The sequence below is a fragment of the Hakea prostrata genome, chromosome 4, assembly GCF_041222555.1.
Source record: "Hakea prostrata isolate BN-2017 chromosome 4, UWA_Hpros_2, whole genome shotgun sequence".
Lineage (NCBI taxonomy): Eukaryota > Viridiplantae > Streptophyta > Magnoliopsida > Proteales > Proteaceae > Hakea > Hakea prostrata.
In genome coordinates, this window is record NC_142603.1 from 50,501,322 (window position 1) to 50,518,283 (window position 16,962).

Consider the following 16,962-nt stretch of genomic DNA (forward strand, 5'->3'; position numbering starts at 1 on the left):
TGTTATTGATTGGTCTGTGCGCCTCCTTTACTACGTTTTTGTATCCCCCCATTCCTCAGATACAATTCGATCCTTCTACAGCCAAATCTCAATTTGTGGAAAGCCTTTGATGTCTTCCTTATGCAAACATAAATGTGTTGTAATATGGCTACAGACGGTATCTCTTTATTCTTTGTGACATTGACCACATTTCTGATCCCTATTTGCATTTCAGTGGGTTGGTCCAGTATTAGAAGTTATGGGAAAGAGTATATAGAGTATATCACAGCATTTCTAATCAGATATGGAACCCAATGCTGGCTGCCGTCGGCAAAAAATTATGCCTTTTCAGGTCTATTAAACAAATTATCGTTTTCCACATCTATTGAATATATTATGCCTTTTCAAATCTGAGAAGTGAAAATATGGTTATTAGAAAAGTGAAACTTGTCAAACCGTTTTGGACATTGGAGTGAGGACTAACAAAATGAATGATCATAGATGAAATTTACTATGCCTAAAGTTCAACATATGGTTGGGAAACTGAAGGTCAAGAATCATTAATTAAATGTCAAAGGCTACAGTAGTTACCATTTCCACATCTAAGTTACCAAACTGCTTCAAAGTTGAGAAAAAGCAAATAGGAAGTGTTCAAAAGAATGGTCATGGCCTAGGCATAACCAGAAAGAACACACAAACCAAGGTTCCACGATTTGCTTTCAAGCCCGGCACTCAGCCTTGAAACTGAAATAATTCATATAACTGCAAGGTTCCAAGGTTTCTGTTAGAAGTCAGGGGTAAATACTGATAAGGAAAAAGGCAAAGAGGGAGTTAGTGCCAGGCGCTAACTCTAGAAGCTTAATTTCCTAAATTATGTTTGATCTATTCTTCTGTTTTTGAAGTTTCCTTATTGGGACTGTACCTATATTGCTCTCTACAAATAAAGGGTTCTTTATTGGAGGCTTGAAATTCACGCAGGGCCTCCAAGGCTCCAACTCTTCTTCTCCTTTCTCTCTTGCCTCTCACCTCTACTCTTCTCTGCCTATTCTCTGATTTACATGGCATCAGAGTTGTAGGTCCTCTAATCTCCTTTTATTTAAAGCATTATTGGTTCAGAGAGTACTTGCAATTTGGAGAAGCTGTTGCAGTTGGTTTGAAGGGTTTTCTGGGTTTCATTGAAGGGGGCCCAGCACCCTATGCTGTGGTCATGTTAGTTGAAGATTTGATGCAATAAGAAGACCCTAAACTTCTACTTTCATTGAATAGACTCTTGCGCAACTTCTGGTGTGAATTTCTAGTGAGGTTAGTACCCTATTATCTCTTACAGAAGTTCTTTTTTTTGGAGAGAATTGTGCGTCAGTTCTGCTGATATTTTTCCCTTGCTTTTTGAAGCTATTTTTGACTAAGAAGTTGTGCTGATTATTCTGTGGATTGTCTGGTTCGAAACTGCATCTTATTTCTGGATCTTAATCTGGTCCTGAATAGTGCACACTGCATTGACTATGGTTTTGTCCGGGTTTGATCCTACTTTGGGTGGTTTTATTATGTGACATCTGCCTCTTGATTTTGATATTATTTCTGGTTCTGCCCAACTGATTTGAAGAGATTTATTGACTAGAAGAATATTCTGTGGAAGGTATAAAGTCAGAAATTTTAAGATTAGTGATTGCTTATGCAAGAGCAGACCTTATTTAAGTCACTTTATTCTTTGTTGGATTGGTGTTTGAACTGTTTTCCTGATGAAAAGCTGTGGACAGCAGTTTGTAATTATTGAATGGCTGAAGCTACGACTAAAACCAAAAATACTATGATGGAGATTTTGCCTTTTTTTCCTCTCAAAGGGACCACTAACTTCCATCAGTGGAGGAAAATTGTAAGGGTAGTAATTACTGGAAGAGGATAACAAGAACATTTGACCAAAATGTCTGATGCAATAGACCCTACTATTGAAACAGTGGAGTTGTGGGTTCCAAGGAGCATCCCCATTGAGTACTTTTGAGTTTCTGCAATTTCTCTTATTCTTCTTCTTCTTCTTTGCCTGTGGCAGCTTGGAGACAGCCCCTAAAGCAACCTTGAGCGAACCAGTTCACTCTCCCATCAAGTAACTGAAACCCCTGCCCGTTACCCTACCCTATTACTCTTGCGCAGAACACCCCCAGCCCTCCATCATCCTTATGGCACAGCAGTATCCCTCCCCTCCATTAAAACCCTATTTCTTAATCCCTCTCACTCTCTTACAACACAATTAGGATCACAAACCCCAGTCTTCTCTCGAATTACATCTTCATCAATAGTTTAGTATATTTCTGCAATTCATCTTCTTCCTCTAGAAACGTTAAACCTAGTTTCACTAAAACACTCATAACTTGCTAACCTCTCAACCAAACCCTAAACCCTCTTAGGATTACCTTCTCCAACACTTCTGCTACCACCCCTTCAAATCCTAACCCTAGCCAACACTTCCAGAGCCCTGATCCAACTAGGAACTCAATTAGGACTCCAAATCCTAACCTTTCAGGATCAATGCTGAAATTCCAAAATCCCCAAAATGAAAAAAGAAAAAAGAAAAAAAAAAAAAAGAATTAACTTCATTAGTTTTCCCCTGGCTGAACTCTAACCATAACCTCAAACCCCTCCTTTCAATACCCAAGGTTTGGAAGTCAACCCCAACCCTGGCTGCAGGGTCTCAGAGTGCTTTGGGTGTGATTTAGCAACTGTTCATCAAGATTCAGACTTGGAGGGCAAGGAGCTAAGACCTAATGGACCTACTGTAAGCACAGAATAAAGTTTAGTTGCTGTCCTTAAATTCGATTCCTCAAAAGCAGAGTTACAAGCCCTTAATTGCTGCTGTCCTCTGAGATTTTAACCCAAACAGCAAGGCATTGAGCCTTAGATCACTTGCTGCTTACTTAAAAAAGATCCTACTACTGGTCCTGTATTCCAGGGTTACATCACAACTCCTACCCCTTTGCACCTTTCAATTCCCACACTCTCTCTCTCTTGTGGCATCCCTTCTCCCCCAAAACCTCTAAACCCCAGATCTCTCCATCCCCTAATCTAAACCCAACGATTTTGGATTCCTAACCCCCTCCCCCTCCCTAACCTTCAATCCCTACTTCCACCCTGATTACCACCTAAAACCCTAAAATTCCAAAATCCCTTTTCTTCCTAAAGCCCTAGACAGTCCGTACAACACCAACTGCAGGGTTTTGAGGAACCCTGATTTGCCAACTAAGTTCAACTAATTGTTCTAACAATGACCATTCAGTATTTGTACACCACTCTAGTACTAAAAGTTTGTTCCTTATTGTGTATGTTGATGACAATATTATTACTAGAGATGATTCTACAGCAATTGATAAACTGAAATTATATTTGCAACAACAATTTGAAACTAACTTAAAAAGATTGGAGTACTTTTTGGGTATAGAAGTTGCTCAATTTAAAAAGGGATCTTCTTGTCACAAAAAAAGTAAGTGATTGACCTGTTGACAAGAATGGGGACACTTGATTCTAAACCTTCAGATACTCCTATTGATCCAAATGAGAAACTTATCCCAGAAGATTGATATGTTCTTCATGATCCAGATTCTAGAGAGATACCGAAGGCTTATTGGGAAATTGAATTATCTCAATTTGACTTGACCTAAAATTGTTGTTCTAGTCAATGTGGTGAGTCAGTTTCCATTTGCTCCTCGAACATCTCATTGGAATATAGTTCTAACGGATATTGATGTACCTTAAGAAGGCCCTAGGTTGTGGTCAACTTTACTAAGATAATCATCATAGAAGAGAAATGTTATCCTGATGCAGATTGGGCTGGATCACCAATTGATAGAAGGTCAACCACACGGGCTACTACACCTTGATTGGTGGTAACCTAGTATCCTAGAAGAGTAAGAAGCAGATAGTTGTGGCTAGGTTGAGTGCAGCATCTTGAGTATCTATGGCACAGGTCACTTGTGAGTTGAAGTGGATTAGACAAGTGTTGAGAGAGTTTAGCTTTAGTGATGATTCATGTAGAACAATATGGTTCGATAATCAAGCGTCTATCCACATTGAATTTGATAGCCACTATATGCGTGAGAAGCTGTAGCAAGGGTTAACATGTTCATAAAGGAGAGTAGCTGGCTGATTTGTTCACAAAATCTTTAGGATTTCTCCAGAGGCTGCAAGGTTAATTATATTTGTAACAACCTGGGGATGTTTAACCTATACACTCCAGTTTGAGGTGGAGCATTAGAAGACGGGTAAAGGGAAAATGAAAAAAAGGAAAGAGGGAATCTTGAGATAGTGCCTAGAAGCCTAATTTCCCATATTATGTTGATCTCTTATTCTGTTTTTGAAGTTTCCTTGTAAGGACTAAACTAAATTGCTCTTCATAAATAAAGGATTGTTTATTGGAGGCTTACAATTCACGAAGACCTCCAATGCTCTCAACTCTTCTCTTCATTGCATATTCTCTGATATACAGTTTCAAATGCCTAGATGGCCAAATGAAATCACAAAACTTCTATATAGAGACAGTCTCTAAAGGACCCAATGAATTTCTAATTGAAATTAGGGGATCCCTTCTAATTGATTCTTTTTCACATTGTGATATTTCAAACAATTGAAGGGACCCATTTGAGAACAATTCAATGATGACAAAATTATCAAAGACTGGCACTCCTTATTTTGATTTCTATGCAACAATGTACGAACAATTCCTTGTTGTAACCCTACTTTAGGCTTTTCAACATAAAAAATATAACCCTTAAATTTTAAAAACACACACCAATATGGTGATTTGACTTCAGACCTTGGGTTCCTAGCAAGGTTCAAAATTTCAGTTTCAAGGCCGGTTTTGACCAGCTCCAAACTGAGTTGGAGACATATCGATGGGTGGTTTCAGTCCTGTTTTGATTGGGTTTTTGCACAAACCCTATTTAAAGCAGAAATAACACAATGAAAAAGGTAGTTTACATAAAAAGAACCAACAAAAAGTACTCATTCATATCCTACTAGTTGAGAAATGTGTGTCCGTTTCGACAACTACAAAGAGTTGTAAATTGTAACAAAAGTACTTAATTGAAAAACATAAACATTATCATCATAAACCACACCAATAAATACATACATATTTTTACTAGTATTCCACCAATTTTTAAGTACAAAACAGAAAAAAATTTGGTATTTTTTAAAATCTTTTTAACACAATTACAGCAAATATTTAATCATTTTCAAATAATTAATATAAATAATTAAATGCAGAAAAATAAATTTGACACCATCAAAACGTAGATCGAGTCATGGTGTCTCGCATGTATTAGATTCAATTACATCCATCATGTATAAATAATATTTTTTCCCCAAATACATTACATGGAATTAATTTTTAAAACAAAAAATAAAAAAAGATACTAGACTCCGCAAGAGAGAACAAGAACAAGAAGAAAAAGTTTAACAACATAAATTCATAAATCATGCTCCTAAACTAAACACATATTGATTTGGAAAGAAACAAACCTTTTTGGATGTATCAACTATCAACAAAGCAAAATTTTGGGAAGCATACACATACCTAACTTCAAGGTGTGCTTACTCCCCAACAATACAACAAAGTGGATGTTTGTTGATAGAGGACTAAAGCAATGCATGGGTTTGAGGGATAAATAAGGATTTGAAGCCAAAAAGTTGGATCTTAGGTTGAAATTTGCAAAACTAGAGAGGTATACCGAGACAACAGCTGCAAAATATACAAATCTTGTTGAAACTAGGTAATTTAAAGAAAGACATGCACCAAAATGATCCAAAATGCTCGAAACAGTTGAGATGGCCGAGAATTGGTCAAAATTTCAACTGAGATGGGTTGAAACATTGGAAGAATAATTCACCATCCAGGCTTCGTCTCAGTTTGGCAAAATCTGAAATTCCGGTGGTTTCGATAGACATTTGGATTATGATTAGTAGTATACATTGTGCAATGCTCTATACATTTTTCTAATATGAATAAAGACTACAGAACTTTGAAACTTGCTCAGAGCTTCCAAAAATGCAGCAGATTCTCGCTTTCAATGCACTCCACTACTCCCCGATAATTTGCTCCATGTTTCTTTGAGAGTACTTTAGCCAAAAATCACTAAAAACCAAGTTTGCAGACAAACCTTAAGAGTCGAAATGACTAAACCAATTCACCTCAAAAAGAGACAATGGTTTTGTAGCGTTTTGGTCAAAATGATAAAGACAACCCACATACTGTAAATTTTTTTCCAAAATGATGAAATTTCAACGAGTACCTTCCACCTTTTATATTTTTCATAGAGTTTCATTTTGTTATCATCCAAAACAGAAATATTTCAAGCAATTCTGAGCAACACTTTGAACACCAGTGTGCAGCAATTTAACATGTATGGGTTTTTTTGCTAATGCCATGAGCAATGTACCAACCATCAAAAGGCAAAGTCAATAATGCGAACAGGAGTTTATGTAAACCACGAACCTGAGCAGTTCTTCGACTTTCCCTGTTCAAAATTGGAAAGTTTCCATCAGGGAATACACTGTCAACACCAGTGAGGTTATCCTTGATCAAGCCATATGTATCCAACTTAGCATCCGTAGGTTTCCTAGTCACAATTGCACTACCATTGAGCTGGTCAAAGTTGATGCACTGCTCCTGCATGCTACTAACTGTTCTGCCTGAGCTCTGAAAGCCAGTCCACATGGAAGAGATACCCTCATGACCAACACGAGCATCAGACAATCCAGAAGTAAGATAATTCACAGGTAGTTCAGACAATCCTGAAAAACAAAAACCTACAAGATCACAAACAGGGCGTATAGACTGTTCAAGGCTCCTACCACTACAGGGTTTGGGGATGGTCATAAAGTAAAGTTACAGGGTTGCACACTCTAAAATAAAGGCACATAAAACAAGCATCCCTACCAGAGACGGAAAAGAGACTTTTTGTACTTTCAGTTAGAAAAGCAGCCATAGAAGCAAAACAACAGATAATTCCCCAGAACCCATAGAAGGAATTTATTTATCCTTGATGGCCCACTCTCACTTGATGCAAGATTCAAGGAAATGCTAAAAGGACAAGACAAGGCATTGGCAATTAAGGTTGACATGTCTGTCTGCTGCACCATAGTTTTTAACTTTTACCTGGGGTATCATGTGCTTGCAAAGAAACATTCTGAGGTCCAGAACAGGAGACAGCTTCAGCAAAAGAAGAGGTTCCCAGATCATCCCCAGAATCAACATCCTCAACTTCAGATGATGGTGTCTGTCCACTCCAATTAGCTGTACTTGGGCTTGAAGCATACGCTGCCTGAACTGTAAGGGTGGAACGATTGTCCTGCACTGGGCAATGTGCTGAACCATTTTGAAAACTCACAGTTTGTGCTGCCGAATTTGCATTTGATAAACGCGGGATGCCAGACCTGTTCCCCTGCAGATAAGCCAGTCTCCAACACTCAACATACGAGAGAATATTTTCAAAGATTTTTTAATCCCTTGATACAGCGAATATCACCATAGTACAAGGAACTTCCTTTTCTTTACATCAAGAAAGCATATGTTAATCACCCATTTCAAAATACTGAAATTAACATTAAAAAAAACCCAAGGGAATGAAGCCACAGATGCAGAATAGTCCAGATAATCACCTCTTTCACTTCTCTGTAATGTACAAGAACAATGTGCTCTAATTGCCTGAAGACATGGAAAGGGATAAAAAAGGATGAGAATTGAAAGCAGAAAAGAAAAGGTTGAAAAGCAGTTCAAGCAATAAGATATCACATGAAGGACCCAGAGCTACATTATATTAAGGAATGCAGAACACCCCTCCCCCTTCCCAAAAGGGGAAAAAAAGAAGAGACAAGAACGAGATCCGAAATATACCAAAATCATTAGAAGGTGTTGGAAGATAATAACACGTACTTTTGAAAGAATTTATTTGGTTTAATAGCACCTGATACAATAACATAACCTCATGTTGTCTGGTTTACACTAGTTCAACCTAAACATCATTCAGAAGTTTTAAGGGAAAAGCGGCATAACTGGTATAAAACCTCCTAATTGACATTTGACAGCATTCTTAATTATGGATCTGAATACCAGTTCAGATTCATACTTCACGAGTTTGAGAGAGCTTTTCAATTGAACAGCAGTTGACCAGAGGATAACCAACATGAAGACGCTGACTAGTCAGGATGCAACTCATCACCTCCCATCCAGCTCTAAAATTAAGGCAGCAAGATAGGAAGGCAAAGGCCTAATAAAAATTTAGCTGAAGCATAAAATATATAAATGCATCCAGCAAAATAAAAAATTCACCCAGTTGCCTCAAAAAACCCTCAACATATATGACAGAAACTCATCAATCTGCAGTAACAGCATGTCATTCAAGCAACAAAGACACAATGGAAGAAAATCAATGGTAATGAATACCCTCAATCCTTAAACTCTCTCACTACTAAATATGGAGTATTGGTGATGAGCAGCCAATTAAAGTTCACAGCAGAAGGCCTTCAATCCAAGTTCAACTGAAGTCTAGTGAAACCAAATTCAACAAAGCCTCATCCTAAGTTTCAAACTGCTTTAAGCTGACTAAATAAATCCTCCATCTCTTCCACTCTCTCAAAGATTGCATCTTGCATAGAATCATATACTCTCATGTCCTCTCTCACTGCAAGCTACATCATTCTTGGCTTTTCCCCTTATCTTATCAAGGCAGTGCCTCGGAGTCGAGACGCTTTGGTCGACCTGGGTGCCTAATTGGTGCCGCCTTGTAATTTAGCTCTCCAACACCTTGGTTCACCTAGGCGCCATGACAACTATGTTTAAGAGAGATTACAGACCAACACAAACGCAAGCAGGACTCACCCATCAAGCATCCAATAACTCCGTCTCTGAAAATTCTCGTTGTCCTCACCATGGGCATAGTAACAATGAAGAACATCTACACTGCCTGCCTGCAAAACTAGATGAAAATTTAATCAATACAAACATAAAGGAAATGAACATGGCCAGTGTTTTTACCTTTGTCATCTTAAAGCAATAAAGATATAAACATCACCAGCTCATCAGATATGCAGCACAGCACATAATCAAGTATGAGTGTTAACTGACAACCTACAAAAAGTATATTTGATCAAACAATAATAGAGACAGTAGGACAAACCTTCAGTTTTTCATGGGCCTCGCGAACGGTTTTTCCATCTTTCTTTTTTCTCCATTGGTGTCCATCTTTGCGAAAATACCGAAGTGCTTTTCGATCAAATAAGAACAAAGAACCACCTAACATAAAAACAACAAAGGAACAGCAATGAAAGCTTAACCTATTAAGGATTTATAGCGACAAACCTACAACACACTAACCAGCTTACAATCAAAACTTATAGGAAATAGGTGAAACTAAATTTACTTCCAATTCTAAACCAAGATTGTTAAAAGGTTGAAGGAGAAGATGAGGCTAATTCAAATCATACTACTATATAAAAGTCAAAACCCAATTCAGTTATGTCAAATCTTTTGTTGGACCAAAATATCCTTCCTCCAAAGAAACATTCCCCCAGCATGGAACACACCCTTTCAAATAATTATGGACAATCTTTTGTTGGCCAAAATACCCTTCCTCTAAAGCTACATACCCTTCCGCCATGGATTGCACTCTTTCAAAACAAAGCATCCCTCAAGACTCCAAAGAATCTTTCTCTCTCAACATAATCTCCATTCCAAGGAACACACCCCTCAATACCTACCACTCAAACTTCCCACCACCTCATACCCACCCTGTTCCATAATATACGTCGAATCAAAACACAGAGTATCTCAAGTTACAAGCACCAAAATCCTATATAAATAGAAACGTAAATGCAGCACCAAAATCCTATATAAATAGAAACGTAAATGCAGCACCAAAATCTTATAAAAATAGAAATGTATATGCAGCAACAAGGATGCTTTGGTTTTTCTACACAGCTATGACTCCTGGTTCCACTGGTTTCTCTCACCCAACACAAATGCTCTGAACCAATACAGCGCAGCTGGATGGCGACAAAAGCTTCTCAACAACAGCCGGACGATCCTTTTCTTTTAGGCTATCATGGTTCAGATATGCAAAACGTGGCTGGAGTTACTGAGCAATGCCTTCCCTTCCCTCGAATGGCAACATTGAATTCCAAAGGACACCTCCCTTCCCAACTCAAAAGAATCCATAAGCCAGGCTTTCATCACAATGTCGTAGGACAAGCCATACCGCTGCCTACGTCTATGGAACTTGGCCCTTGATCCGGGAAACATATGGACACATTACAGACGCCACTATCAAACCTACCGCCACAAGTGTTTCAAGGGATAAATGGATCTCGAATGACTCTTTTATTATGTCATTCCTTTTGAATTTCATAAATCCAAATATTGCCCGTGGATACCTATTACTTGATATTGCAACCCAAATCTAGAAGGCTACTACCGAAACATATGGACAGTTGGAGGAAAATGCACAAGTTTATAAGCTACAGAAGAAGCTTCATGAGACTACCCAAAAGGACTTAACTGTGGCCCAATATTATGCCAAGTTGCGATCTCTTTGGCAGGAATTGGATCATTATGGGGATTATCACCCCACTAATCCGGATGACGTGGTCACTTATAGGAAGCATATTGATAAGATTCGAGTATATGACTTCTTGGTGGGTTTGAATGTGGAGTATGATCAGATCAGAGTGCAAGTATTGAGTCGTTCTCCCTTTCCTACACTGGAACAGTCTTATGCCCTTGTTTAGTGTGAGGAAAGCCGTCAAATTAGACATGTTTCATGCTCCTATTGTGGAGAAATCAGCCTTAAAGTTTGTTAGCATTAATCTGATTTGGCTAAGGATATTGTCAAGTGTAGCATTGTCATAAAACATATCATACCAAGGCCAATTGTTGGAAGCTCCATAGGAAACCTATTGATTTTGAGCAAAAAAAGGGCATAAAGAAGGGGAAAACCGAAGTCTAATATTTCTAAGATGGTTTCCACAACACCCTTTGTAGACGTTGGTTTTTCATAGGAGTTAGCTACTCTACAACGTATGCTGCAGTCTTCTATTGCCGATACAGCCTTTACTACTACTTCCTCCACTACCCATACCAACTCCTACCTTGCTAATTCACATAAAACTTTTACAGGCTTCTATATTTCTTCAATTTCTACTCATTGAATCATTGATACAGGAGCCACAGATCATATGACAGGTCCATCCTCCTTTTTCTTACATTATTCTCCAACTTCCAAAAAAGATAAAGTTCAAATTGCAAATGGCTCCTATTCTTCTATTGCTAAAAGAGGGACCATTCAGCATTCTCCATCACTTTCTTTGTCTATAGTTTTACATGTTCCCTCTTTCTCTACTAGCTTGTTCTCTATCAATAGTCTTACACATACTTGAATTGTAAAGTGACTTTTTTCCCATCATACTGTATCTTCCAGGACCTGGTAACGGGGAAGGAGATTGGACATGGTAAATTAGACAATGGACTTTATATGTTGGAGCCAATTGAAGGATCTACTTATGCTCTGACTACATCTTCAATTAAGGTCCATTCGATAATATCAGACCTTCATCAATGTCACCGTAGGTTAGGTCACCCCCTCTAAAAACTATCAAGAAACTATTTCCTTATTTAGTTTCTTCTTGTAAAAAGGATGAATTTTTTGTGTAGCCTGCATTTTTGCGAAGCAGACTCATTCTACTTATTTATCGTCTCTTCATAATAGAAAATCTATTCATTTTATTCTAATTCATACTAATGTGTGGAGCCCCTGACAATGTGTCTATTACTGGCCATATGTACTTTGTTACTTTTATTGATTGTTACTCTCGTTCTACATGGATTTATCTTTTAAAACAAAAAAAATGAAGTTTTTCGATGTTTTCGTGATTTTTATAATATGATTAAAACTCAGTTCAATGCCATTGTGAAGATCCTTCGAAGTGACAATGGTATAAAGTTTATTGATGGTGAATTTCAGAGATATCTTTCTGACTCTAGCCTAATACACCAGACTAGTTGTGTTGATACAACTGCCTAAAATGGGGTTGACGAAATGAAGAATCGGCATCTTTTAGAGATAGCCCATTCAATTATGATTGCTATAAATGTCCTTAACCAATACTGGAGTGATGCTATACTCATTGCCTTTTACCTTATGAATAGGATGCCCAGTAGGATACTTGACTTTAAATGTCTTAATGCGATTATCTAGGGAGCCTCTTCTTTTGTTATTCCCCTAAAGGTTTTTAAATGTTTGCGTTATGCCATAATCACCACCCACCAAAGTAAGTTGGCTCCCCACGGCCTACGGAGCATATTTATGGGGTATTTACTATTCAGAAAGGGCACAAATGTTATCATCCTCCTTCTAGGAAAACCATTATATCCATGGATGTAATTTTTAATGAGTATTGCCCTTACTACACACCTATCCAGGGGGAGAGTCCTAGAGGAGAGGTGTTCTTCCAACTCTAGACCTTCCTATCACACACAAAGGCTCCCACACAACACCACAACACAACTTAAGAGTTCAAGAAGAGTTTTCTAACTAGGGGAGACTTCGGACAGTATACTTGAGGTCTCTAATTCTCCCCCTCCGTTTTCTTAACCATGTGAAGAACCTGGTCAGGGGGAGACCATTCCTTTGAGGTACACTATTAAGGTCTTTCAAAACAAGATTGACCAAAATAAGGAGGTGCAGACTTATCAGAGGAAGAATTACAACCAGCCAAAGCAAGTGGAGAAAGGAGACACATTACCACTTCAGTCTCCTTCTCTAGAATCAGATTCTACTATTCCCCCTGAGGTATATTCTTCTGATCTTCCTATTGCTGTTAGAAAAGGAGTCAGATCTTGCACTCAGCATCCCATAGTTAAATATGTTTCTTATGACTCTTTGTTTGACTCTTACCGTGCTTTTATATCCTCTCAATCATCTATATTTGTTCCTAAAAGTTGGCGGGAAGCCTATGCTAATAAGAGATGGAAGGCAACTATGGTAGAGGAAATGCAAAAAATGAAGAAAAATGATACTTGAGAGCTGGTTACACTTCCTTTAGGAAAAAAATCCATGGGTTGCAAATGGTTGTTTGTGGTTAAACAAAATATGGATGGATCAGTCAACAGGTTGAAGGCTAGACTAGTTGCAAAGGGGTTTACCCAAACCTATGAGATTGATTATCATGAGATTTTTGCTCCTGTTGCGAAACTAAACACTATCAGAGTTTTGTCGTCTGTAGCTGTGAACAAAGACTGGAACTTGCACCAACTTGATGTAAAGAATGCCTTCTAACATGGGGAGTTAGAGGAAGAAGTCTATATGAAAATTCCACATGGTTTCTCGGATGACAATACTGCAGGAAAATTTTGTTGGTTGAAGAGGTCAATTTACGGGTTAAAATAGTCTCCTACATGCTGGTTTGGACGCCTCCTAAAGGAAATGACTTCTATTAGGTACAAACAAAGCAATGTTGATTATACAGTATTTGTCAAGATGTTAGGTATTAATATCACACTTCTCAATGTTTATGTGGACGATATTGTCATCACAGGGAATGATGGTGAGGAAATTCAAAGGTTGAAGGACTTTTTTGAAAGAGAGTTCGAGATTAAAAATCTAGGGAAGTTACAATATTTACTTAGGGATTGAGGTGGCACTATCAAAGAAGGGTATATACTTATCCCAAAGAAAGTTTGTCCTATATTGATTATAAGAAGTGGGAATGTTGGGGTGTAAAGCAGTTGATACCCCTATTGAAGCTGGAGCTAAACTTAAGGAAAAATAGGGAGAACCAGTGGATAAAGGAAGATACCTAAGGCTGGTAGGGAAATTTATTTACTTGTCCCACACCAAGCCAGACATTGCTTATGCCATAGGGATAGTGAGCCAGTTCATGCATGATCCATATTTAGCTCATATGAAGGTTGTTACTAGAATACTGCAATATTTGAAGGGAACTCCTGGAAAAGGAATTCTTTTGTCACCCATTGATAATCTAAGAGTAGAAACATACACTGACGCAAATTATGCTGGATCTCTTGACAGGAAGTCAATTTCAACTTATTGTACCTTTGTTGGAGGTAATCTAGTTACTTGGAGAAGTAAGAAACAGAATGTGGTAGCTTTATCCAATACCAAAGCTGAATATAGAGCTATAGTTCGTAGAGTTTGTGAGATACTATGGTTGAAAGGCTTGCTAGAAGATATTAGAGTCCAAGTTCCAAACCCTATGATGTTATATTGTGACAACAAGGCTGCCATTAGTATTGTCAATAATCCTGTGCAACATGAACAAACTAAACATATTGAAATTGACAAGTTTTTAGTCAAAGAAAAGCTAAAACAAGGGCTCATTTGCATGCCTTTTGTGAGGTCTAGAGACCAAGTGGCAGATATTTTCACTAAGGGTTTGAAGGAAGGAGATTTCCTTCCTATTGTAGACAAGTTGGGCATAACTAATGTCTATGCCTCAACTTGAGGGGGAGGGTTGGTTGAGTTCTACTAGGAGTTCAACTCTATTAGAGTTTTTGTTCATCTAATTTTCTATTTCTTGTTACCCAAGTAAGGGTATTTATGTAATATTGTTCTTTTCACTTTATTATAAATAGAGGGCTTTAGATCATATTGATCAATTCAAGCCATTCTACCATAATCGATAGTTTCAACACCTCTTGGGGTGAAGGCGACGCCCCGCATTGTATTTAAATTCTATGTAAAAAGTACCCCCTGAAGATGAAGTCAAGGTGCACGTATGTTGTCTAAAGAATATTATACTTCCAAAACCCAAATCATAGAAACAAATGATAAGAAATGACTAAAATTTTTGACTTTCAAACCTAAATGTTCGTATTATGTCTTCACTCTCAAGGCCAGCATTAACAGCCCCCATCCATGGTTCAACAGTAAGTACTTCAGGGTTGGATTCAGTAGCTGTAATAATGCAGTTGGACTTGCCAAGTTGGGGGCAAAATCTAGCAACATGGCCAACTATATTTCAAATCGTAACAATACTAACAAGTAACAACGAATGTTAACCTCGATGGGCTTACCCTTACCATAAGTGGTTTGTTGAGCTTCAATAGGGGCAGGACTAGATCGATTAGGTGTATAGGTCTTCTTGATTTCACTAGCTGAATTATTGAATTGTTCTGGGGCTGCCTTGATAAAATTTGGGTCTACATGGCCTTCTCAATGCACTCATCTCAACATCCATCATATCCCTTATGTCACCTCTTAGAGTCTCAATCCCAATTTAAAGCAGGATGAGAGTTGTTCATCACATCCAAACCAGTACTAGAAAGATATTCTTTAAATTGATCAAAACACTCTTCAACTGTCATATTACCATGGTGTAGGGAGTTGAGCTGGGTGTACAAGAATTGATGATAGGTGGAAGGAAGGTATTTCTCCATGAGGACTCCTTTCATGCCTTCCCAATGATTCTACTCATCGACGAATTAACCTTACCTCCTGAGTACGCCATCATTCCCCAGCTCCTTAACTGAACTTTGGGATTTGTATTTGCTGCTGCACAGGCAACCAGAATCCAATACATATCCTTGTAAGAAATAAACAGTTCAGATATTTCAATTGATTTTTGAGTTAAAAAAGTTTTGAATACTATATTAGCTGCCTTAGGATTTCTTCACTTTACAAAGTTAGCCCATATCCAAACCTATTGCTATGCCTCTCTTAGAGCCGCATGAGAGAGAAGGGGGAAGGGAAAGGCTATGCTGTTTGAGGAAGGTTAAGGGTTTAAGGGGAAAACTAGGATTGGGGCTAGATCCTTAAAGATCAATTTTAGCAGATCTTCAATGACAACAACTGTTGAACCTGTAATTGGAACAGGACACCTTAACAAAGGGATTGATTTTTTCAATGGCTCTATTTATTGAATAAATCATTTGATGTCAACCTCATTAGGGGAGACTCTGTGGTCACTCACAAATCGATGGCACTTTGTTCCTCTTCGCATTTCAGCAATTGGATTTTAACTAGAAACACCAGGGTTTTATGGGGACTTTGATTATCTTCTTCCAATGGAGGTGTCAAAACTACAGGATTCAAAGAAAACCAAGAGATGGCGGAAGAAGAGTGTAAGAACACGTCATCAAGCATCTTGGCCGATACTGACAGACAATCAATTCATGGTTTGAGGTCACGCGAGATGTAGCCGAGATCTTGATATTTTGAAAGGCCAAGACAAGATGGCCTGCAAAACCCAGGAAGTTCTAAATCTTGGTAGAGTCGAGGTCTTGGTCAATTGGGATTTGAATAACCCCCTCTTGTTGAGTCAAAACAAGATCTCCCGTCCTCTCAACCTCTGTTTGTTGTTCTTCCATTTTTTGCCGTACTTTTCGCCAAAAATTGCTCAAGTCTTCTCCTACATTGCATCAATACTCCATTTAGGTCATCTAGAACAAATAATCAACAAGGATCAACTGATTTTGAAGCCATTCTTCAAGGAAGATGAGTTTTCTCCCCCCTAAAATCATTTATCTCGAATATATTCTACATTAAGTGTTTGTATGTGAATTAAATGTATGTGAATATCTTCACCCGATCTACAAAATCAAGGAACCAAAATATTTTCGGTTAATTAATTTATATTTTAATTAAAAATAAATTTTGTAGAAATTAAAATTAAAATAGTCATTGATTTCATTTCACACTTGTACTCTCGTGGTGTAACATAAGTACAAGATATTGTAATGTCATGATATGGAATTGTGAACAATTGAATATACTTGATGTATTGTTTTGCTTTGAAGCTTTGCGTTTTCATTTATATCAAACAATGGATGTGCATTTAATGTTTTATAAGTCTACATGTTCATTCCTTCAACATTTCAATTTCAAAGTTAGGGTTGAGTCGGAACTCATACAAACACATTTTTCTCTCAAAAATCTAAGGCCACCACTATGATTAGAAGGCCGAAATTAGGCTGAATAACAAATT

The 16,962-nt window shown here is 37.9% G+C and overlaps 1 protein-coding gene across 2 annotated transcripts in view; it reads right to left on the minus strand.

The window, feature by feature from the left end:
• LOC149019401 (calmodulin-binding transcription activator 1-like) overlaps window positions 1-16,962 on the minus strand; it is a 35,869-nt gene that overhangs the window by 12,761 nt on the left and 6,146 nt on the right. For both annotated transcript variants that reach the window (XR_016173081.1, XM_089153413.1), the window contains exons 3-7: window positions 9,144-9,259; window positions 8,846-8,934; window positions 7,627-7,672; window positions 7,124-7,409; window positions 6,461-6,759 (exon numbers count right to left, since the gene is read on the minus strand). Coding sequence is in view for 1 of the 2 variants with exons in the window: in XM_089153413.1 (XP_089009539.1) it covers window positions 6,461-6,759; window positions 7,124-7,409; window positions 7,627-7,672; window positions 8,846-8,934; window positions 9,144-9,259 (836 nt within the window). In the remaining variant the exon portion in view is untranslated. The remainder of the gene's footprint in view (window positions 1-6,460; window positions 6,760-7,123; window positions 7,410-7,626; window positions 7,673-8,845; window positions 8,935-9,143; window positions 9,260-16,962) is intronic.